General features: G+C 53.9%; 3 protein-coding genes across 3 annotated transcripts in view; 2 read left to right on the forward strand and 1 right to left on the reverse strand.

Annotated features, from left to right (window-relative positions):
- The window catches only part of CSUI_005290 (uncharacterized protein), a 984-nt gene extending 535 nt beyond the window's left edge, over positions 1 to 449 (forward strand). Inside the window, exon 1 of the mRNA XM_068065467.1 lies at positions 1 to 449. This exon is cut by the window's left edge and continues 535 nt beyond it. Within this exon, the coding sequence (XP_067922557.1) occupies positions 125 to 319 (195 nt within the window). The 5' untranslated portion in view covers positions 1 to 124 and the 3' untranslated portion in view covers positions 320 to 449.
- A 1,342-nt stretch (positions 450 to 1,791) lies between these two features.
- On the reverse strand, positions 1,792 to 8,424 carry CSUI_005291 (uncharacterized protein). Its single transcript, XM_068065468.1, has 7 exons — positions 7,451 to 8,424; positions 6,774 to 6,886; positions 5,919 to 6,275; positions 5,365 to 5,445; positions 3,773 to 4,275; positions 2,863 to 2,933; positions 1,792 to 2,416 (listed from the first exon to the last, which is right to left on the reverse strand). Exons 2-6 carry the CDS (start codon positions 6,774 to 6,776, stop codon positions 2,912 to 2,914), a joined length of 966 nt encoding a protein of 321 aa, XP_067922558.1. The 5' UTR covers positions 6,777 to 6,886; positions 7,451 to 8,424; the 3' UTR covers positions 1,792 to 2,416; positions 2,863 to 2,911.
- Positions 8,055 to 15,998, forward strand: CSUI_005292 (rna binding protein; the record flags this gene model as incomplete). Its single annotated transcript, XM_068065469.1, has 3 exons — positions 8,055 to 14,675; positions 14,952 to 15,113; positions 15,357 to 15,998. The coding sequence occupies exons 1-3, from the start codon at positions 10,233 to 10,235 to the stop codon at positions 15,996 to 15,998; spliced, it is 5,247 nt and encodes a 1,748-aa protein (XP_067922559.1). The 5' UTR covers positions 8,055 to 10,232.
- Positions 15,999 to 21,508: the final 5,510 nt, after the last annotated feature.

Genomic DNA, 21,508 nt, shown 5'->3' on the forward strand with positions numbered 1-21,508 from the left:
CGGCAGGGGGTGACTGCAAAGAGTCAGGGGGGGTCGCGTTGGTTCTTGAGCAGTTCTTGACGGTGGTGAGAGAGATTTTCGACGGAGTTTGGAGATTTGTTTCTCGTTTTTCCGGCACTTTGAGATGTGCCCGGAGTGTGAACGGCAGGATTGGCGCCGGTCGTTAGTGATGTTCCGATCCCCTGACGGGTCGGACAGCTGTGACTGGCCGTGTTCCGTCGGTTTCGGGGTGTATCCCGGTTTGTCCAGTGTGGACCTTTGTTTCGGCCATGCGCGGGGTGGAGAAACGCCGTACACTGAGGCCGCTATGGCGTCGTGAAAGTGTTCCCCGTGGAGTTTCCGAACGATAACCGTGGGTACTTGCTTATAAACTTACACCACGTTGATTAGGAGCTGTGGTACTGTGCTGTCACTGCGGCTCAAACCCGAACTGAACCTAAGGATTGACCAAACAGTTGTCTGGCGACCCTTAACGGTTGCTGCAAGAGACAACGCTTGCACGGGAGGAGTCCTCCCGTGGAACCGCCTGGAAAAGCTGGGCAGTACGTCGCAAGGGGGTGGCACTGGGGTGTGTTCCCTTCTGCTTCCATCACTTGTGACAGCCCGCATCGTCCCGGAAAGGAGTGAGCCCCGGTTCTCGTTAGTCTACACCTTGGTGTGTCACCCCGCAACTTTGGTGAACATCCCTAGGAGTCACGCCGCGACTTTGGGAGGACTTCCGTAGGAGTCACCCTGCAACTTTGGCAGGATATCCCTAGGAGTCACCCCCTAACTTTGGGAGGACAACCCTAGGAGTCACGTTACGACTTCACGACTATAGCAATGCGTGTGGTGTTGGCGTGGTTCGCCGAGTGTGTGGTGCTGCTCGGCCAACCCCCGGCCGCGATGGGTCTGACGCGTCGCTACGGTGCTTGCCGGTGAGCGTCGTCAAGACGAGACCGAAGAAAGAAACGTTCTAAGTGTCTGCTCACACGGTCACATCCACGGTGGCAGAAACGGAAGGCTGTACGTTACAGTTAGAGATACAGTAAACCGGGCAGCGCTCCGGACGCGTCCACGACAGGTATACGCACGACCGTCTAACTCTCACATATAATGTAGGCGGGAAGTTCAGAGTACAGTCTGGAATGTCTGACGCCGAAGCGAGACAGGCAACGTGGCCTTTAAAGTCATTTGCGGGGGGTGCCGGTCCTCACATTCCACCATCCCTCTGCCGACGAGTCTTCTTTTTTTTAGTTCCCCGGACGCAAAGGACGCAGCCACGAGGCGCACCCTGCAGTTCGTTCCCCAGTTTCTTGGAAAAAAATCGAGGGAGGCAGCGCTGGGTTCTCTAAGCTCCTTTGAGCACTGGGAGCTACGGGCGCGAAACTGCAGCAAAAGCAGCAGCGGGTGTCATCAAATCAACATGCTAACAGGCAATCTGACATTCGGATGAAAGTGAGCTGGTGTAACGGAGAGCTTCGTCGGGAGGGCATGGGGGTTGCCCGGGTGTGAGCGTGGCGTAGGGGCAGTTCTCGACAATGGGAAAGGACACTTACTGCTGCTGCAACTGGTGTATCGGCAGGCCGAACAGTTTCAGGCAGAAAGTGCTTTCCATGTAATACTCACGTCATGCGAACGCACAGCCTCCTACCAGAATACGTTTCCAGCAACGGGCGACGGCAACTCGCTGTCGGGTCCTCATGACCCGCCACTGGCTCTCCGGCACCGGGCTGCTTCTATTTAGCTCCGGCTTCCGCCTGTATCCAAATCGGCCGATGGCAGACACGGCGACGCCGCTGGGAGCTAGTAGCAGGGGACCACATCCGATTCTCCACCCTGGGGAGACGGTCTACCCACGATCACCCGCCCCGTGCATCGGTCGTAAGGAGACGGCAGTCCGTGATGCCTTACGCACATGCGTCCCGCCTTTCTCCGCGGCCAAGGAAAATGATGCCGCAAATGAAAGCAACGACAACCACTAACTGCCCGGCACCGCCCACTCAACAGCCACTGAATGAACTGACCATGGAAGAAATTCCAGAAAGCTCATGATCTGGAAAATCTCTCGGATACTAAGGGACAAACTCGACTGGTTTTTTGAAACAAGCGGTAGTTCGGACACGCTCTCAAAAGCGTCCTTTCGGCTCCTCCATGGGACTACTAGGCAACAATAGAGCTGGGGGCCAATTCCAGTTTTCCAGGACTTTATCACCTACGGGAAAAGTAGGCGACAGTGCGGTTGCTTCTCTGTTCTGTTGTCTTTTCGGCAAGGCTCCCCCCGGAGAGACTTCCCTTCTGCCGCGCCACTGATGGACCATGCTCCGCTCGCGCGCGTGTCTGCAGAACTTCCGTCACCAACTATTTCGTGGGCGGAATGAAAGCGTCCGTAAACATCATGCGGGCGGGCCGCATGATGGCGTTTTTGTTATCTTGCCTGAGGAGTACGGCAGGCGCACATATGTCCAAAACATCAATAGGAAATAAACAATGCAAGATGACAACTTCGTGGGCACGACGTTCTGACTCCTGCAGCAACTTCGCGCACAGTCACACGCAGGAAACTATATCAGTTAAACCACTCTCGTGCTCTGTTCTCGACAAATGGCAAATTCCAGCCGCGACCTTCCCCGACCCAGCTCACGGTCGGCGTTCTGATGCAGCGACACCTTTCATAGAGTCACAGCAGTGTTTTCTTTCCCGCCACGGTGGGGAAGAGCAGAGCACATAACTGTGCATTCCCATGTCAAAACTACGCTGGCTCTCCAAGCAGCCTTAGAGCGTCCTGTAGCCACGACGTCAACTACATCCTGAAACGTTAGGCGCTTTTTGACTGTGACAGACCTCACGGGATTCAGGCAGCTCCCTATGCGAAATTCTTACCGATCGATGTAGTCCCCCCAGTTGCCGGAGAGGTTGTTGGTCGTGAAGCTCAGTGCGAAAGCGCGAAAAGGCTGCATTCGGGAAGCATGGAAACAACAGTCACACTTTCTCTCCCGTCCGGAGACACGTATTCCCGCATCCTCTGCTACACAGAATAACTGCGCAACTACGGAAGCACTCAGCCTGACCGACAGCATCGCAGGAGATATCACCGCTGAAAGGAGCTACCGCATTTACTTGCCCCAAACCGGAGTACCGCACTTGAGATTCAATCGAACTGGCAGTCTTCAGCACCAACTGCAAGAGAGTCGATGTCCATTGCCAAAGGCGAAGAACAACCACAGTTTCCAGAAGACTGCATGGTTCGACCCTGCGCCGGCTGGTCCTTTCTGCCCGGGCACTGTCGTTGAAGAGTCGCCTCAGTGACTACGATACATAGTAACTATTGTCGCTGAGACAACCATCTCTGTTGAAGGACCACGATTCACGCTAGCGAGATAAAACGCAGAACTCCGGAAGGCCAGAATGGATAGCTTGTGTGAATGAACCCTGTATGGCCAGTACTGAACCGGCCGCGTGGTTGCGTGAACTTTCCACAGCTCGGCACGACTCTACACCCAGTTCCCGTCCGTCCTACACCTCTTGCGAACCCTGTCTCTCCTCGTTCCTGTAGACTAGAGAAAACCCCCCTATCCGCGAAGCTCTACTCGTCCGTAGAAAGTTCGTGGAGCCGAGCAGACAGTCGATAAGAAACTCTACTTTCACCTTCGCCCCAGTAAGGGCACGCATTGTTTTCGAAGGTGCACAAAAATAGCTATGTGAACGAGTCTAGGTTTTGAGAGGGCATTTTTCCGGAACGGTAACACATTGCACGGCCCGACGTTTCAACAGCAACACTGAGAATCATTACCTTAACGGAATAAATTGCACTACTTGCTGTCGCAAAGACATGGGGAACGAAAGTACCTGTTCGTGATGGGGAATAGGGAAAGTCTTGGTGTCCGGGTTATCTCTACCATAGGGCATTGCATTAAAATTCCACATAACAGTCGGAGGCACCACAACCGCGGTGCCGTGGTGGTCATGTTCCTGAGCTGAATTCGTGAATGCGCATCCGTGACCAGTCGAACGGTCTTCGTGGTCTCCCGTCGGGGCCTCACGCCCGGGCACTGCGTCAGCAGGATCACTCGGACTACCGCCGGATGTTCCTGGGAATGCCAGATGCTTGATCAACACATCAAAACTCCGTGACACCGTTGCTTCTCGTAGAGCCTGGTCCCACTGCTCCTCAAGTTGTCTGTGATGTTCAGCATGTTTCTGAAGGGTCTCCTCCTGCTGTTCTGATGCACTTTGCCAAAAACCCTCTGAACCGTGGTCCTGCGCTGCTCGCACCTCTAGCAGAGATGTCACATCCTACAAAAAATCAAGAAAACCGAGGTACTTTACTCCCACTAACTGAATACGCGACAGAAAAAAGGCCCGTGCGCCTTCTTTCATCCCCCCCTGGTAAGCCCCAGGTTTTCACACGAGGAGAGAAAAACGCACGAAATACCCTCATTCACTATTGCAGACTACCGCGACACAATAGGTACTCTACAAGGACAGATATATAACTCCCATCTCTCATGTACAAGGTCTGTGTGTACTCACAACTGCCACCTTTTCAAGACAGAACACAGGTGCCAAAATCTTTACACCGTCAATACGAAGCCAGTGCCAGAATACAGATAGCGGACAAACAAAATACACTAAAGCAGGAGAGTAACGGGAACGCGACACATATGAGAGGCCGGTGGACCCACCCACCACACGGAGCTGCAGAAATTTGCCGAGCGGCCTGAAGAAAGCTACGCGAACGCTGAGCGTTCCCCAGCGTACAAAAGTCTTCTTCCACTCTCAACTGTGAAGCAAGGAAAGCCTTCTACAACAACCCAGGCCATCACCAAGTAGAATGAAAGGGCACTATAGAAAAGTCACGATTCCGAAGCTGCGGTGGAGGGGTACAAGGCTGCTGCGAGAAAGGCTTACTGTTTGACCCACAGAAAGCCGGCAAGCATCAACGAGGGAGAATGTCGGCTCTTCGTACAAACTTGACAACCCCCAACCGCCTTTCGACCCATGGTTGAAGAAACTGTTTGTATGACCTATGGATGCATACATCGACTCCGCCTGCTAACACTGGCATAGATTGGGATTCCCTTTCCACCGAGCACGGAAACGCCATCCCAAGTTCGGTGTTACTGCGCTCAAGCAGGGATATGCCCCGTTCTACTTGGAAGATGAGAAAACATAAACTAAGCGCACGAACAGGAAATAGGTCCTGAAGGCACTACGCACTTTGGCAACGAGGGAGTAGGTCCACAGCGGACGCAGTACTTCGAGTCTAAGACCAGGGGAGCCACGATGACGTATGACTTCCATACTTTATGGAAACACTCTTACTGTCTCTCAATATGGCCGAAACACACCCTTCCGAAATTTGTCCCGCTCAGGAAAACTTACAACGAGGCGCTGATACATCTCATTAAAGCGACTCGTGATAGCCATGTGCGTGACCAAAAAGGACCCAAAAGCGACTGCTTGCTGCAAACACGTGACCAGCGCCGAGGACAAAGCGAACTGCCGTGCCAGGGGAACACGGCGATACTGGGGTGCCTGGTTTGGAGTCTACCTGTGGTGTTGGTCGTTGTCCAGCAGGGCTAAAAACAGACCATGCATCAACACGTTTCCTTAGCTCGGATGTAAGCAAACATAAACAAAGATACACGAGTCGTGTCCCTGAGAGTGCCGGTTTCTACGGACAAGTCTCGTTTGCGTCGGTTCAGGGAAAAAAAGCGATAGAACGATTTTCTAGCTCAACACACGAAACAATGTACTCCACTGCGGAAGGACTGGAAGCGAAGATGCTACTTGGAAAAGAAAAACAAATTCCTCTCCTCTCGTACACCACTACGGAAAGTCACAAGGTGCTATTTCGTGGTCCTGGAAAGAGCAGATTCAAAGCGGCCAGAAAAGACCAGACCAAGAGAAAAAGAGAGAAGAGAATTACCGCTTACAAGTCTGAACTCGGGGTTGTGTTTGACAACAGTAGCTTTGAAGGGACAATAAACACTCAGGGCGGCCTTTTTGATTGTTAAAGCACAGTCCTCCAAGATTTTTTCGAGGTATGGTCGTAAGCCCCGAATAAACAGAACGAAGTAGTTATACGTTGCATGCTCTCCGTAGTATGCATTATCAGGCAACGTTGGTCCAAATCGCTGATGCTGAGGTACTGCCCAAGATGGCTTAGCTGCTCCTCCACTGAAGAACCGTCTTGACATGGAGTGGCTCGTTCCCCGAGGAGACAGTGGTCCTCCTCCGTCTCCTCCTAAGAATCCCCGAGGGTGACGAAAGAGAAAATTCTTGAAGACAGACTGCACCGTTCACGTACACATCACAGATTAAAAAAGCACGGGGCAACGGCGTCCTGACCTTTGATCGATGTCCCGCGTTTGTCCGGTAAGACGTGACCGTTTCCGCATTCCAGCGTGTGCGTACATCCGTGCTCTTCCCCGGTAGCAATCACCGGCAACAACGCAGGTTTGACACATGGAAAGTCCCCGAAATCCAGAAGAGAAAGCCGAGTGAAAGGGAGTCAAGAGAGCTCAGTCCACAAAACGGAAGGGAGAAAAACTTCAAACTCTGACCTGCGCGCACCCGTATTACCTTTCGGTGCATGACCTTCAAGATCTCTATACTTCCCAACAGGCATACACAGCAATGACTGTGGTACAAATCTTTCTACGTCCGCGTACATTGTAGTTACGTGCCGAGAAATGGGGGCGCTTGAACACCGACTGTCCCAGCGTGTTACGCACGCAGATGCTTTTGCTTTGTTTGCAAGAATGGAGTGTTGCATCACGATGAGTTACCATTGTCTGGAATTTGGAAGACGAATGGGACTGAGATACACGAAGAATTGGGCGGACAAATTATTGTCATGAATTCCGCGGCGAGCGACGGAGACTAGCAGCCTGCCTGAAAGCTAAAATGACCACAGAAGAGCGCAGTACACGTTGACATCAACAAGGTCGCGTTGCATTCGATCATTACATCCATCTCCGTCTAGACCTCGTAGCAGGCGCACCGACTCCCCAAGAATCATCTTGTGAGTATCCGATCCGTTCATGGAAACAAAAGATGCTCCGAGCCCTGCTCTTGATGTGAACGAAGTTGGCTTCCGGCTCAACCGCGAAAAGTGTGCTCCGCCGAGTTCACGGTTGAGAGGCGGAGAGCCGGAGAGAGCTCAAATGGATCGGAGAGATATAGTGTTCCCCACAAACAAACAAGGAAGGACCATAGGAAATCTGAGAGACACAACCGGGAGGCCCGTCACCCACACGACGCTCCGAACCTGAGGCTGCGCACAGGGGAGTAGCACGAGGGTATTGAAGAAGTGAGCCGGTTTTGCCGGGGACAAGTAGAAAGTCTGCAACTACCATGTGGCGAACAGGTGAGCACAGGTGTGATGCAAGTCATGCACAAGGACTCTCACTGGAAGCGAGTAAGAGAGACGCTCCCCCGAGGCCGACTGACCAGCCAACCGTACCTGATCACCGCAGATTCATAATCTCAGAGAGACTTGCCCTTCTTCTTCCTGACCCCCCAGCCAAGGGAAAATGGGGAAGACTGCGAAGGGGTATAGACATACAAGCAGAACGGTGGCGCGGACTGTAGTCGGCTCTATTCCAGCTTGTCTTGAACAAGCAGGATGACCGACACTCTGTTATGCTGTATACAACCCAAAAATTCCACGTGATTAGACAGTCTTACAGTGTACCAGGGCGCGGCCCCACGGACCGGAAGAGACGGAGAAACTTTTGATTGACTTGTCCTCACAAGCAGAAAATCGGCAGAAAAGCCGCACTGTTGCCGGACTCGAGTGTGCGCAGCCGCGGGCCTCAGGAGTGTAGAAAACAAGAATGGCCTTCATCCATATCCGGAAGCGGGCGTTACACTTGTGTCGACGTTTTCGAGGAACAGCAAAGAAAGCAGTGACGACGTACTCAGTACTGCGGCGGGAGATAGTCGCATGCATGGAAATTCAGCCAACCCAGCAGTTCGGAAAACCGTCTTTCATATACGATTATCCTTTTTTCTTCCATTTCGTGGCTACATCGTACCCAGGAGTCTCATCCAGCAGAAAAAGTGCGATTGGATTCATCCAGGCTTCAGGAGAGGTGGCAACCGGACTGCCACCTCTGAGACACCTCCGCCCTTTCTCGCCATTGGGTTTTGGTGGGCAGCGCCACCCTTCAGCATTCTGATTGCCGTGGAGGCGATATCTGAGTCAAGGCATTAGTGAGACCCTCGAAACCGTGTGACTGTCCGGCTGTAGCCGGGCCCCTAGGCCAGACTAGCTCCAGATCTGTTTAGATATCGTCTCAACTTCCATCTAAGGAGACTCCTATGGCAGGGGACGGTTGCGTGTTAGAAATACTTGCGGGTGACGTTTCGTATGCAAGGAGTATCATATAAATCAGTTTAAAGATTCATTGATACTAGCTGGGTCCTGTTTCCGGCCGTCCCGGAGAAACCTACTTACACGTTGCTAGTGTGATAAGTCGGTCGGCCGGTGCGCGTTCTTCCGTCGACTGTGCTCCTACGCCGACGCGGCGCAGAAGCCGGTAGGGTGGATTGGTTGAGGGGTGGATGATAGTAGACAGCGAGGTTCCGCGGCAAAGCCTTTGCGCAGCCCCTTCTGCTTGGGTGCCCCCCCGCCCACCGCTGTCCCTGCTGCGAAGTCCTCTTTTGGGGTCCCTTGTGACAAGCCCAGGCGATGAGGAGCTGCATCCTTGAAAACCCCATTGAGTGATGATGCGTGCTTGCGCGCGGAGATAGGTGTTCCGCGGATGGCGCACGCTTCCCGCATTCAGTGATATTGAGGGGCGCTTTCGGAGATCTCTATAGAAGCTTTTTCGATGTTTCCGAGGAGCATCAGTTTTGTGCTCTCAGGGTTCCGTTGCTCGCTTTTTCTGTGTGTCCTGGAGCAAAAACAGCAGCAGGAACGAGGGGGCTGGCGAGCAAGCGCGGGTGATGGGGGCCGCCGATGCAGAGTACGGGTACCAAAAGGATTGCCTTACAGCGGGATGGTGGCCGCCAAAGTCGGTCATTCCTTCGAGTATGAATGGCCACCTCGCTCTTTTTTTCTGAGCAGAAAAAAGAGGTGACATCGGCGCCTAACCGATGGCCGTTTGGATTCGTTTTTATGCCCACCCATCTAAATGATATGCGCGAAGCGCCATCCTGGTGGTGGTGATAGTAGTTCTACTTACATATCTCCTGTTGTGCAGCAGCGGAGAAGGCTTACTCGTTCTTCACATTCTCCAGCGTACGAACCAGAAGGCCACCGGGGGAGAGGAGACTCTTCGTATTTCAGTTTGCCAATGCGGGGTCTTCATGGTCGAAGAGCCATTTTCAGGATTTCTACTTTCTTCATTTTTTTTAGGTGTGCTTCACATTTATTCCTCCGCTGAGGGTCCTCCGGCGCGGCCTTCACTCTGTTGGACATCTACTACCACTATAGGAACGCGGAGCAATGTCGTAACAATCACCCCACTACAACTACAAGCGGCGATCGGGGCGCTTGGCGATCAGCAGCGTGGAGCAGGCAACGAAAAGCGTGACGGGGCTTGGTTGTGATGGTGACGAAACAATCCCAGTTTAATGATTTATTGTTATTTTACTGGGTAATGAATCGGGAGTAGGTAGCTCCCCTGCTGGTGGCTCTCTCTTTCTGAGAGTTACGCGGGGGACGAAGGAAAAACCCTCCTTCCTTGCTTCCTTTTTTTTATTTGTATCCGAAGGACACCTTTTCCATTTTCCTCCGTTCATCACCGTGTTTCCTCCGGAGAATTTTTTCCCCTCGGGGCGGTCACGTTCCAGGCGCTCCCCATGTTCTATTCCATTTTTTCGTTTTCCTTTCTTAGAGCGGCGCTGTTTTCGGGAAGGCTTACGGCCTTACGTCATACCTGTATGGCGGCCGGCCACGTCTCCATTTGTTTTCTCCATGCACCTTCTGTCCTGATATTGTGTGGTTTTTCGTCGCCGCTGCTCTCCTGCCTGGCCCTGCTCCGGCCACCTGTTGGGCGGCATGCGCTCCGTCGCTGCAGTGCGCCCCCGGCCTTGCCGCCGCCGCCACCCGAAGCTTCTCAACAAGGACCATCCCGAGATCTGAGGTCAGCCTTCCAGTTGTTGTGCCCGTGCCACAATCTAGGAACACCTGGGAGGGAACGAACTTGGACGTTGTCTGAAACCCCGCATAAGCCCCCGTGTTGCTGGTTACCCTCTGTGGAGACAAGCACGGATTTTATTGAAATGGGTGGAGGTGTATGTATCAGTTGAAGCCAGCTCAACTCGTCCGGCATTCCTCTGCCGGTCACAGATGGGGGAGCTCAGGCCTGCCAAATAGTGTCTCACGGTGTTCTCGTGTCGGTGCCGCCGTACCTTCCGGTTGTGTGACCATAGAGTCTACCCAGCTCAAGGGCAATCATCAGGGGTGTGTTCGTCAAGTGGTTTGCCGGTCAGAGCTTCTTGTGGGCGGGCGCGTATTGGAAGAGTCTCGTTCCAGTTCGTGCACCATCCGTTTCTTTTTCCCTCCCCCACTCTTAGCTCCCCTTTCCGGGAGTTCCGAAAAGGAAAGTGCGCCGAGAGGCAACCCTACGATGGCGCAGCAGTTCCAATGCCATCAGGCCATTGTTTCCAGCGATCCCGGACAACATACTCTGTCGCACTCCTCCGCTCCAGGACTTGGAGCGGGTGGTTCCCGGGCAGAAAATCAAGAGTCTCAAGGTGACGAAAGTATCAGTACATCGCTGCCATCAAATGTTGATAACAAAGACGAACTAGCTCCGGCGCAGCGCCGACATCCGTCCCCTGCTAAAAGCAGGTACGCCCTTGGAGCCGGGGCAGCAGCATCTCTGTCTGTAGAGCGGGAATCTGGGAATGAGGCGGCGCTCAGCTCGCCTGAAGGGACGGTGCATGCGCTCCGCGATTCTTTATCACCTCATCTTATCTTAGGTGGCGAACGGGTAACAGCAGCACCATGGGAAAGCCCCTCGTCAACGTTACCAGTAAGGGGGGGATCTCCTCACCAGCAGGCTCTTGTCCTGATTGGCTCTGGTACGTCTCTTGGCCCGGAAGTGGCGGTGCTGTCCGCTAGCGCGCAACGAGCGCGGCGTCCAGATGGCTCAACAACGCTGCAGCCCCTCGAAGACTGCGGCCGGGAAACTGCTCCTTCGGGACGTAGCGCCTCCCAACCGGAGGGAAGGCCCGTTACTGTGAGCAGAGTGGAGGCACACGGAGGCGGGGGTAGCGGTGGCAGTAACGATGGTAACTGTTCCTGTTCGTTGCTCCCGTTCGCCTGTCATCCTCGTGTTGATGTTCCAGAGGGACGACTTAGGAGAGACGATGACTGCAAAAGATTACCTGCGTATGATTCTGAGCAACAAGAAAGAAGAGACCATTCGCCATGGACCGTAGACTGGACAAATATATCATCAAGTGTCGCCGCCCGACCTTCTATCGGACACTCCGCTTTTCTGGCTTCCGGGTCAAGCCTCGGCACACGTGGATTACCATCGCTGTGTGTGCGTGAATCGTGGGATTCATTTGGTGCAGTGGCAGATCATGGAATGGTCCCTTCTGTTACGGAGCGCGAGGGTATTCTAACACCGCGTGTTAAAGACGAGGAAGATATCGAAGCCAAGGGCGTTGCAGTTTCTGTTGCGGCGGCCGCCGGAGAGAAAGCGCAGTCAGGGACATCTGACAGCAGTGGTGACCAACTGGTGAGCAACAGCCGCAGCGGCGACATTGTTGGTGTCTGCACTAGCAATACCAGACAATCGTCATCGTTACTTTTTCCTACCCCGTCACTCATGATAGCGGAACGGTTGGTTGTAACTTCGTCTTTCGACACAGCCGCTGCAGATCCGTTGGGCATATTCTCAGGAGCTTTGGGGGGGATGAGAGGAGGCAGGGATTTATCGTCCGGCGTCTCAAGCGATCCTCCGAGGGAGACACACGCTTCAGCGCTGCTGGGAAGAGATCAGTCGGAGCTCCGTGAGAACGCACATGGCGCCGCGTCGGAACAACTAGTCGGGGTTTCGCATACTCCGGAACCTGGCCGAGAACCCATGTCATGGCAGGCAGATAAAAAATTTCCTTTTCCGACTTCCGTGGCCGGCGGGCCTACCAGTCTGGAAGGTGCTAGTGTGTCGTCATCTTCGGACCAGTCTGTCCTAGGTCGTGAGAGAAGAAGAAGAAGGCGAGGCCAGTTTCCTCCGCTGGGAGGAGGGAGTGTCCATGATCAGATTTCATTACAGGGTCATGAGGCCAGCACAGCTACCTTGGCAAATCGCATGACGCCGGGGGTTGGAGCAGAGGAGATTATGTCTAGTGCGGAATTGTTCCGCGCAAAGGGCGAAGGTTATGTGCAGTCACTTCATGGAGAGAAAGGTAGTGTGAGAGGGCGAGGAACAGGGCGCCGGTCGAGGGGCCATGCAGGGAGGGGTCGCCGTTGCGTGCAGTATGCTCATCGAGGAGGCAGGCCGCCACCAATGCAGCTCCTAGAAAGCCAGAGGGGAAGTAATTGTCGACCTCGAGGAGACAGTAGTGTTTGCTTTCGTCGAGGAGGGGGAGGTCTGCAACAGGTTTCACCCGATTATATTCTTCAGGGTCATAGTCAGCAGCCTCACACCCGAGATAGTTATATGCACGCTGGTTCTGAGAGTACCGTATTATGTGGCACAGGTCCTTCTCGTGAGGTCGACAGAAGTCCGAGTGAGGGAGAGGCGGAGAGAATGCACCCGATTATGTCAGGAAGTGCGACTGCACAAGACAAAGCCCAGACTTACGGTGATCGGCAGGTGGTTAGAACTGATCGTAGCGCGAAGGGGGGGAGAGTGCTGACATCCGGCGGTGGCGGAGCTCATTCACGGGCTGTACTAGCTGGAGGAGATGTAGGTGATCCTTTCGTACGGTCAGAACCGGGGGCGGGAGAGGATGGTGTCTTACATCGTACCGCGTTGCTGATCGCACAGCATGAACGAAGTGTGGCCATGAGGGGATCCGAGCAACTAACTCTCCGTCATGATACTCTGTCAGCGCTGCACTCACTTCAACATCATCTTGATACCCGTTACGAAGGAATTACTCAGCAGCGAACTCAGGCATCAAGCGTTGATCCGGTGGCTCTATGTATGGCGCAGTCACGTTGTACGGCCAAAGGGAACCTGGGAACTTCGTCGCTACGACAGACCTCTGATCCTCCAACTCCTCGCAGCACGACTCAGCAGACTACGGATCGATGGCCTTTCCCACGAAGTGTTGCCACCCAGCCGCGATTCCAGCATCAGGCAGGGGCGGCGCTCGCTGGCTCGTTAGGGACAGCTGCAACAAACTTGCGGTCTTCTGGGCAAAGTGAACAGCCTGGCTTCTCACAGGTTATTGGCAGTGCGCTGGCGGGAACTTTTTCCCTAGAATTACGCAAGCTTTTAGAGGCTGTTAACACTCAGCAACAGCGCCGCGGCTTACCGCCAGTGACCTCTTCCGCTGCCTTGCTGGGCTCGTTATCGCGTTGTGGAGCAGATTCAGGTCCTCAGCCAACAGCGTCGTCTCCACTTGTCGGTCAGGCCAGTGGCGTGATGAGTCAGTCACTCGTGGCCCAGTCGCCCCCACTCCGCTCGGGCACATCCGCGTCTGACCAGTTACTGTCGTGTGCGACTGGCGGAGGTAGTCGGTCGTTCTCGCTTGCGAGAGCTTTCTCCTCAGGTCCACCTTACGCTAATATTGGATCACTAGGCGTATGTTCGTCATCGGCGACAGCTCGGACAGATGTGCTTGCTCCTTCGTCTTTGGCTGACGTGCCAGAGGACCAGCAGATACAAGCGGTTCCCCCGCCACCTAATCGTGACGACTCGTTGATGTCTATTTGCGCCTCATCGCAGTCGAACTTATATCCAGGACGGAGGGCCTCAAACGCGGGTTTTACGGTGGCGGAGGCAGCACCGGCTCTGCGTGGAGGGTCCGGTCGCTCCCCCTCTATATGCCATTCGTCTTTTAGCAGCAGGCCATCGATGGTAGCACAAGTGTCTCGCTCTGACTTCGCTTCCTCGTTCAGCACAAGTGTTTCCATGTCGTCGCTCTCTTCGTCTGCCCAGCAGTGGGAGGGATTCTCCGGACCTGTGCCATCGCCTTTGGGAGCCCTGACAGAGAGTATCTGCGAGTCAGTCGACTCGAGCTCCGCCGAGAGTTTACGCCAGCACAATCTCTCACAGAGGCACGTCGCATCAAATGGTGCAGGATCACCTGAGATCGAGGCGATTCGAGCTGCGTGTGGACAGAAAATTGGTAGAGTGTTCTTCAGCCCAGAGACAGGGAATGAAACCAGATTCAGAGGAACTGCTGTAGATGAAGAAGGCAATAGCAAGAACAGCGGTTTGTCGGAGCTTTCTGGTGCAACTGCATTGCGTCGTGCAGCTGGGGACAGTGAGAATGGCGCGTCAGAAAGTAATTTTGGGAGGGATCTGAAAGCCCTGTTTCAGCAACATATGGCTTCACATCGAGCTGCTGCACTGCAGCATGGAGGAGGGGGGATGATTGCTCGCGGGCCAGACAGGAATGGGGCACGAGCGGGAAGTGCCCGTGGCATGGGTGGAACAAAGCCTACGTCAGGGCGGGGCACCGGAATAGGGGGTGAAAGTGAGACAAGCGATCTTCAAACAGGGAACTCGGTCAAACTTTTCTTTGGCAATCTGGCTCCAGGAACTGCCGAGGTACGAAAGCGTGTACTGTTTGGGACTGCTTGACTGTAAAGATGTGAAACCCAGGTTTCGCTCGGACCGAAGACTTCCTGTCCGTCTCTGTTTTGTCTGAGGAAAAAGCGTCTTCACATCAATAAACAGGTACTGGATTTTACGCAGAGTGCCGCAGGTTTCCCGCACAGAGCTGGCACCTCTTAATTTCTGCTGACGGGAAACATCGAGATTGGCTAGATTGGACTCTGGTTGATCAGTAGTCTTTGTGGTTGTTTTGTGCGTGAACTTTCTCAGGATGACTTGTACCCAATTTTCTCCTTGTTCGGGGAGTGCTCGCCCCCGATCATTCTGCGTGATCGACGCAAGAAATCTCTAGGCTCCGGCTTCATCTGCTTTCGTCGTGAAGAGGATGCCCAAGCCGCAATCAACATGCTGGATGGCAAGCTGCAGCTCCCGGTAAGAGAAGGGCATTTGACTGCTGAAGCGCGACCAGGACGCTAAGTGGTATCAGAGCCTCGTCGACGGGATCTTCAAGGCGTGTCATGTTCGTTTAGATTCTCAGGGTCTGTTAGGTGGTGACAGCCTAGTGGAGGAGATTTCCGTTTTGCCTCACCTATTTCTTCCGGGGTACAGTGGCGGCGGTGTCCACCAGGAGTGGTGTGTGATGGCTTGTTGCTTTTCCGGCTGTCTTCGTTGCAGGGCGCCCATAAAGTCCTCGAGGTTCGGCACCGTGAGACACCGCAAGAGAAGAAAGAGCGTCTACGCCGCCTTCGGTTAGAGCGAGCCCAAACTGCCGGGGTGTCTTCCGGTTCTCCCGCAGCAAGCGGGACAGGGTCAAAGGGTCCACTGCCAGTGCCTTTCAGCCCCGTGATTAATGTCACGTCTGTACCCGGCGCTGGCGCCTCACCATCGGCCGGCACTGGCAAATTCAGTTCGGCGACATTTGTCGGGCTATCGCAGCTGAAGAAGTCGATGGGGGAGACCACCGTCCCTTCTTCAGGAAGTGCCCTGAAGCCAGCTCTAGGCAGCAGCGCTGTGGTAGCAGAGCAGCAGTCGTTCCTTAGTACCGTGCCCAACTTACTGACTTGTCCAGACAGGTTGTTGCGGGGGGAGGGACGGGACCGCTCGCAGTGTACCTCATCGCCTTCCTCTGACGCCAGTCCCGGGCGAGTGGCCGTCAATGCGCATACAGAAGGCGGTGACGAACTTGGTGTCGGATCTTTTAGCAGTGCAGAGAGATCAGCTCGTTCTCCGGATGGACAGGAGAGAGAAATCACGTGGCTTTCCGGTGCTGGTTATTCTAGTATATCTCCAGGATCTTCATCGGGTAGTCGCTGTTAGGCTCCGAGTTTCCCGGCCTCAGTTTAGCTGTCGCTCCCCGGTCATAAGGTTTCGGACCTGCTCATAGGGTGCTTCGAGATGTCTTTGTGGTAGCGGGCCTCTCGACGGACAAAAAGCTGAGCAGTCAGCTGTGATCCTACCTCGGTCGAGATGAGTCGATGTGTTCGGGGTAACTGGGCAGAATATACGAATGAGTGCCGGAGGGAAGTGCCTGAAAGGAGGGAATGAGGTCGAACGTGCCTTTGGTGGTTGGGCGGAATAGTCTCCAAGGTTGGATGTGTATTTTCGCTTTCCTGCATCTTGAGCCGAACCTGAATGGGGAGGCTGTCCTGAAGCGCCCACGGGAACCCGGTCGCGTGAAAGCAACTCCCAGGGCCGACTATATTTTTACTTACTTCTTGATGAGTGGTCACGGCACCTACAGGCGGCCGGGTGTTCGTGTGCTGCGTAGCCGCTACGATTTGTAGTATGTACGTAAGGCGCGACAGAATGGCAGTTTTTAGACTTCACATGCTTAAACAGCTGTCGCCTGTTTTGTCAGAGTGGTTGCGAAGAACGAGTTTCTTATCAGCGCAGCCCTATTCTGTTTTTGCGGCTGGGCCGTCCGAGTTTTTTTCAGCAGTCCCCGAGAAGTCCGACTTTGCTATGCAAACAAGAGACCGTCGTGCAGGGGCAGGAGGGGTGTGATTGACGGTTCCGCCCGTGCGGCCGTCTTTTCTCAGGTGCCTTGGTGTTGAATGGCGGTAGGCAGCTGACGAATGAAAGCTGAGAAGCCTTACGGCTTTTATGACGGGGATTATCGCTTGTTGCTGCCTTGGTCACGGCGGCTCAGCGCGGGCGGGATGGTGTTGCAGAAAGAGGACTCAGTCACAGGAGGTGTCACAACACGCAAGGGGGCTTCACCGCGTCTCCCTTTAGAGCCGTCCCTGCGTGTGTGCGCCTGCACACAGTCCATCATATGTGTTTCTCGGCACTGAGTTGTCAGGTTTCCTTTTAAAATTTGTTCTCCATTTGTCATTCCGCTAGACAGCCAAGTCCGCAGGCATATCCCTCAATACGAGCTGTTACCCTGCCAGGAAACGTGGCCCCCTGCAACGCGGTGGACCCGTCGTGTTATGCGCGAGGTGCAGATTCGCGGGGTATTCGTGACAGTTTCACAGTTTTTGAGGGCCGCAAGGTGTGTGTGTACTTCGATGTGCATGCGCGGTATTTGCTTTTTTTCGCCGTCGCGGGGAGGGGGGAGGGGGCCTATTTGCGGCAGTTACGGTGACGTGCGTGCGCTGTTGTCATTTAAAGGGGGGACGCTTATATGCATCGCCCATGTGGTTGCGGTCTCCAGTGTGTGCCGTTTTTAATGCCTAACCTGGCGCGATAGAACTTCGCCAGTGTTGTTTTTCCCCCCGGCTTCACGCGAACGAGCAGGCGAGTGCCGTCGGGAAGTGTGTTCTACGTGTATCACTGGCAGACGCGCAGACAGTGCCTACGGCACAGTCACGTAGCATCATAGGGTCCACGCTGGGTCCCGTGCAAGCTGTGCTCCGTGCGTGCCGCGGGCTGGGTGCGGTCTCCGGAATGTGAACGAAGCGACCGGGGAAGCCAGGACTTGACGTCTTCGGTGTGTGCTTATCGGAAGTTGTTGAGCGGGGACAAGAAAAAGAGAAGGCTATTTTTTCCCCTTCGTTGTTTATTGAAAAAAAGAAGTCCATTGGCTCTCCTGTCCGTGTGGTTGAAGCGAAAAAAGTTAACCACGCGCGAATACTCCTGTCGGCCGCTGCTTGTTTATGTCGCCCTGCCGAGTTGTTAAAGCAGACCTCGGTCTGGAAGTAAGTTGAGGTTTCTTTTACAGCTGCACTTGCGCCCGTGCTCGCACTTACATCCATACCAATTTTGAATGCTGCAGTGGTATATTTGTGGTAAAGAGACTCCGAAAACCATGATGGTCATTTTCGTCCGCCTCTTGGCAAGTGTAAATGAGCGTACAGCTGAAATATCCGTGCATTTGTTATTTTCTGCATCTGTCTATATATATCTTTAGATGTATTAATGCGGGTATGTCAAGCACATTCAGAGGTGGCAGCGTCTTCCGGACTCACCTGTTTTTGCTTCTTGGCGTTTGCGTACCTGACAAGGGAGAATGACGTTGAGCTGGTGCGCATTGATAAGCGTGAAAGACACGTGGAGACAACTGCTTGTCGTTACTTCGGGTTGCCTTTACGTATTTCCTGCAAAGCAACCCAGAAGGGAGAGAAGATGTATATTCACCTGCTTACGGGAGCTCCAGGTGTCGAGTGTCTGTTTCAAGTGAGGTATAATGATTGCGGAAGTATGCATGTTTAGACGCAAGATGTTTCCTGAAGCGTATCTGTGTCTACATAGAGAGATCTATACATCGTGTTCGCGTCGGCGTGAGCATGGGATCAGCGATGAACGGTGTACTGATAATTCGGCAATGCTAGAGTCCCAGCTTCTTTTAATTGTAACCTACTCGCGTAGTGAGGAAGTGGCAGGCGTTTTCTCTTCACTCAAACCCCTGTCGCGCTGATTTGAAAGTGAACAGTTGGGTAAGGGTTGAGCACACCAACACAGTGGGATGATCTCGCACGTTTGTCGGCGATCTCTCGCCGCGGCACTTGGGAAGAGTGACTGCGTTGTCTACTAACGGCCGATGGGCGGTGCTACTCGGTGTTTCCTCGTCTTCGAACGCGCGCTGTCCCGGATGGTCAGCTTCTGCGCCGTTGAAAGGACTTAGAATCCGACGACTTCTTTCCGGTGATTTGTTGGTTTGCAAATGGAAGGGGCTCCTCCCGTCGTTTTTCGCGCGTTCTATCGTGAAGTGCGTTTTCATGCCGGATTAACTACGCTCCCCTGACGCAAAGCATTGCCCATCATGTGCCGATGCAGACTGCTTTCAGACGCTACCGGAAATGTGAGTAGCCTGGGGCATTGCAGAGCATTGCTGGGCCTACGCGTCTTAGACCTGGGGCATCCGTTGTGCTGGGGCCAACGGTGTCGCAGCCTTGCTGCACGTAGCTTCACGACCGCTCCAGCGGAATGCTTGGGTAGCGCCGGCCCTTCTGAAAGGAAGTGCAGCGTTAAAAAATTAGGGTTCATATTGTCGGCCACTAGGTTGCTTTGGCGTATAGTCGCACCTGGGCAAGAGGTCCAATGACAATGCTGGGTAGTAGGCGGTCCCTGGTCTGATTCTGTACAAGCAGGTCGAATTTTGTTGAAATTTTGAAATCAATAATGTTGAAAAAAGAGACGCCGCCAATGTTTCCCTCACACCAGCGTTGACCTCGAGCACCACCTCTTTCATCTTGAAGACACAGAATAGTGTCTCCACAAGTCCTATTGCTCCTGTAGAAAAAGAAGAGCGGGGGTTTTTCTTTGTCGCACGATATGCGCTTGTTCCCACGTCTCAATCTACGTAGTGGACAGGCTAACGAGTTTCTCACTTAGGGAAAAAAAAGAGCATTGGGAAACAGATGCTTGCGGACAAAGCTACATAAATTTCGCTCAGCATTCAGTAAATCGAAGCCATCTTTCACCATGTACCGCTAATGGCAGGAATAAAATCCGGGGAAAAGATGACTGAGTAGTACAGCTTATTTGGACAAAAAGTCGGCCGTTCTTATCTATCCTTTTTCCTTCTCTCCTACTCGCTGCTTGTTTTCACTTTCCGCGTCACGGAGCTGTCAGTCCCCGTGGTTCTTCCGCTGCTGGTTGTAGCGACGCCTACGTCCGGGTGGGCTAGCCGCCGCGGAGTCCCCGCCATACCTGTCTCCGGGGTATAGAGGCTGTAGTGCCCTTGTCTCCTAGCCACCGGCTGTTGGTTTGGTTGTGTTATCCCCGTGAACACGTGCGTGGTCGCCACGACTCCTACATAAGCACCTCTGCTCGTGGAGAAGTCTATGCGGTTCTTCGCACACTTCTTCCGTAGGCAGGAGCGGCTCTCCTGACACTCCTCCTCTCCAACCGAAGGTGGCTCTCTCCGGTGATGTGTTCGGAAGGTCCCGACCAATACAAGTAGGGCTTGTGAGTCTTCTCTTGCCTCCTAGGGTTCGGAGGTGTTATCTGTGTAGTCTTCTTGACACCGGAGGCAGTGGGGGAAGCTGTTGTCTGTCCCCTGGTGACTGGACGTTTCCGAGCGATCTCTGAGCAGGCTGTTTGGCTGTTGCAGCTCCCCCGCTGTTCGTCGGTAGTGTGACGTCCGCTCTTCCTGCATCTAAGTAACACTGTGCTTGTTATCTGTCGTTCGACGCGCGGTTAACGCAGATTCGGCTGTCCTAAAGCAGATTCGCATTGCTGGTGCTGTTGGCGGTGTTGGTGTCAAGAAGTCTAGGAGAGCGGCGAGTCCACCCTTCCCTCTCTGCAGAAGTTCTGGAGGAGCGACTCCTTTGAAACCCTCGGTGCGAACGGCTCCACGTGCTTTCTTGTCAAGACTTTGCAATCCTGCCTCGATCGCCATCAAATAGTGCCCTAAAAAAACCTTCTTTCGGTCTCATCAATACCCTTTCTAGCGAGTCTTTACTCCTCTCATCCCGGAAGTTTGCATGCTAATGGCGATCATAGACCGTACGGAGGCAAGGCAGGCAACCACGACCTGCCGAAACTCAAGTTACATAACAATGCAGCGGAGGAAGGAGGAAACCTCGCGAAGCCTTGCAAGTAGCAATCAATTCTGAGACCAAGAGCTCGCTACCGCGAGAGCAACAAGGCCGGAGAACTGAAACCAAGATCAGGAGAGCGATGCACATCAACCGCAAAAGTCGAGAACGCGACAAGCAGAGCAGGCGGATTCTCGAGCGACCGAGACCAGCCGTCTCAGGCGCGCCTCGGCCTAGCAATCGTCAGACAGGACCAACAAGGCCATACCGGGAGAGTTACAGCCCCGGAGGAGACGAACTCATCACGCAATGAGCACCCGCAGCAGATCTCCGACGCATCGCCTACACCGCCACTGGAGGGAAAGGAGGCGCGGCGCAAGCAGAACAAGGAGATTGACGCCGTCTCGTAAAGGCTAAAAGAGAAAAGAGACCCAGGGGAATCCATTGGGAGTGTTTTTGACGGGAGAAGTCTGTCCGGGGTAAAGGAAGTACACGACCCCGTTTGCGTGATCTAGAGCGAGGGAAGGGGGGGGGGGATGCACAGGTGCCTTGCGCAGCACCTGGTCCCCGTACCGTCCTGAAAGTAGTCTAGCTAGATAGAGAAGCTAAATTATAGCCGTACCCGGTAGTTTCGGAAAATCAGCATTTTAGCCCAAAACAGCAGAGCCGGGGCAAGCGCTTTCTACCCCGCAAATCGCGCATGGCGGAGCACGATTTTGGCTGATCTCAGCAGCCAGGGCACCTTTGAAGATAAATCGAAGTGCGTTACGCATCAAGTGCAATTTTAGGAATTATTGTAACCCCGCGTGGAGGCGGGAAGACGTTTTTTAGCGCATCCGCAGACCCGAACCTCTTGCGCCATGGCCGCACCGCGCTAGGTAGCACGGCAGCAGCACAGCGCAC

Source organism: Cystoisospora suis, assembly GCF_002600585.1.
Source record: "Cystoisospora suis strain Wien I chromosome Unknown contig_2566, whole genome shotgun sequence".
NCBI classification, from domain to species: Eukaryota; Apicomplexa; class Conoidasida; order Eucoccidiorida; family Sarcocystidae; genus Cystoisospora; species Cystoisospora suis.

Coding starts and splice junctions, on each gene's coding strand:
- CSUI_005291 (XM_068065468.1), bottom strand. Junction 4,276..5,364: donor AGATGTATCAGCGCCTCGTT/GTAAGTTTTCCT, acceptor GATTTTTTGTAG/GATGTGACATCTCTGCTAGA. Junction 2,934..3,772: donor GTGCAATTTATTCCGTTAAG/GTAATGATTCTC, acceptor TCCCGAATGCAG/CCTTTTCGCGCTTTCGCACT.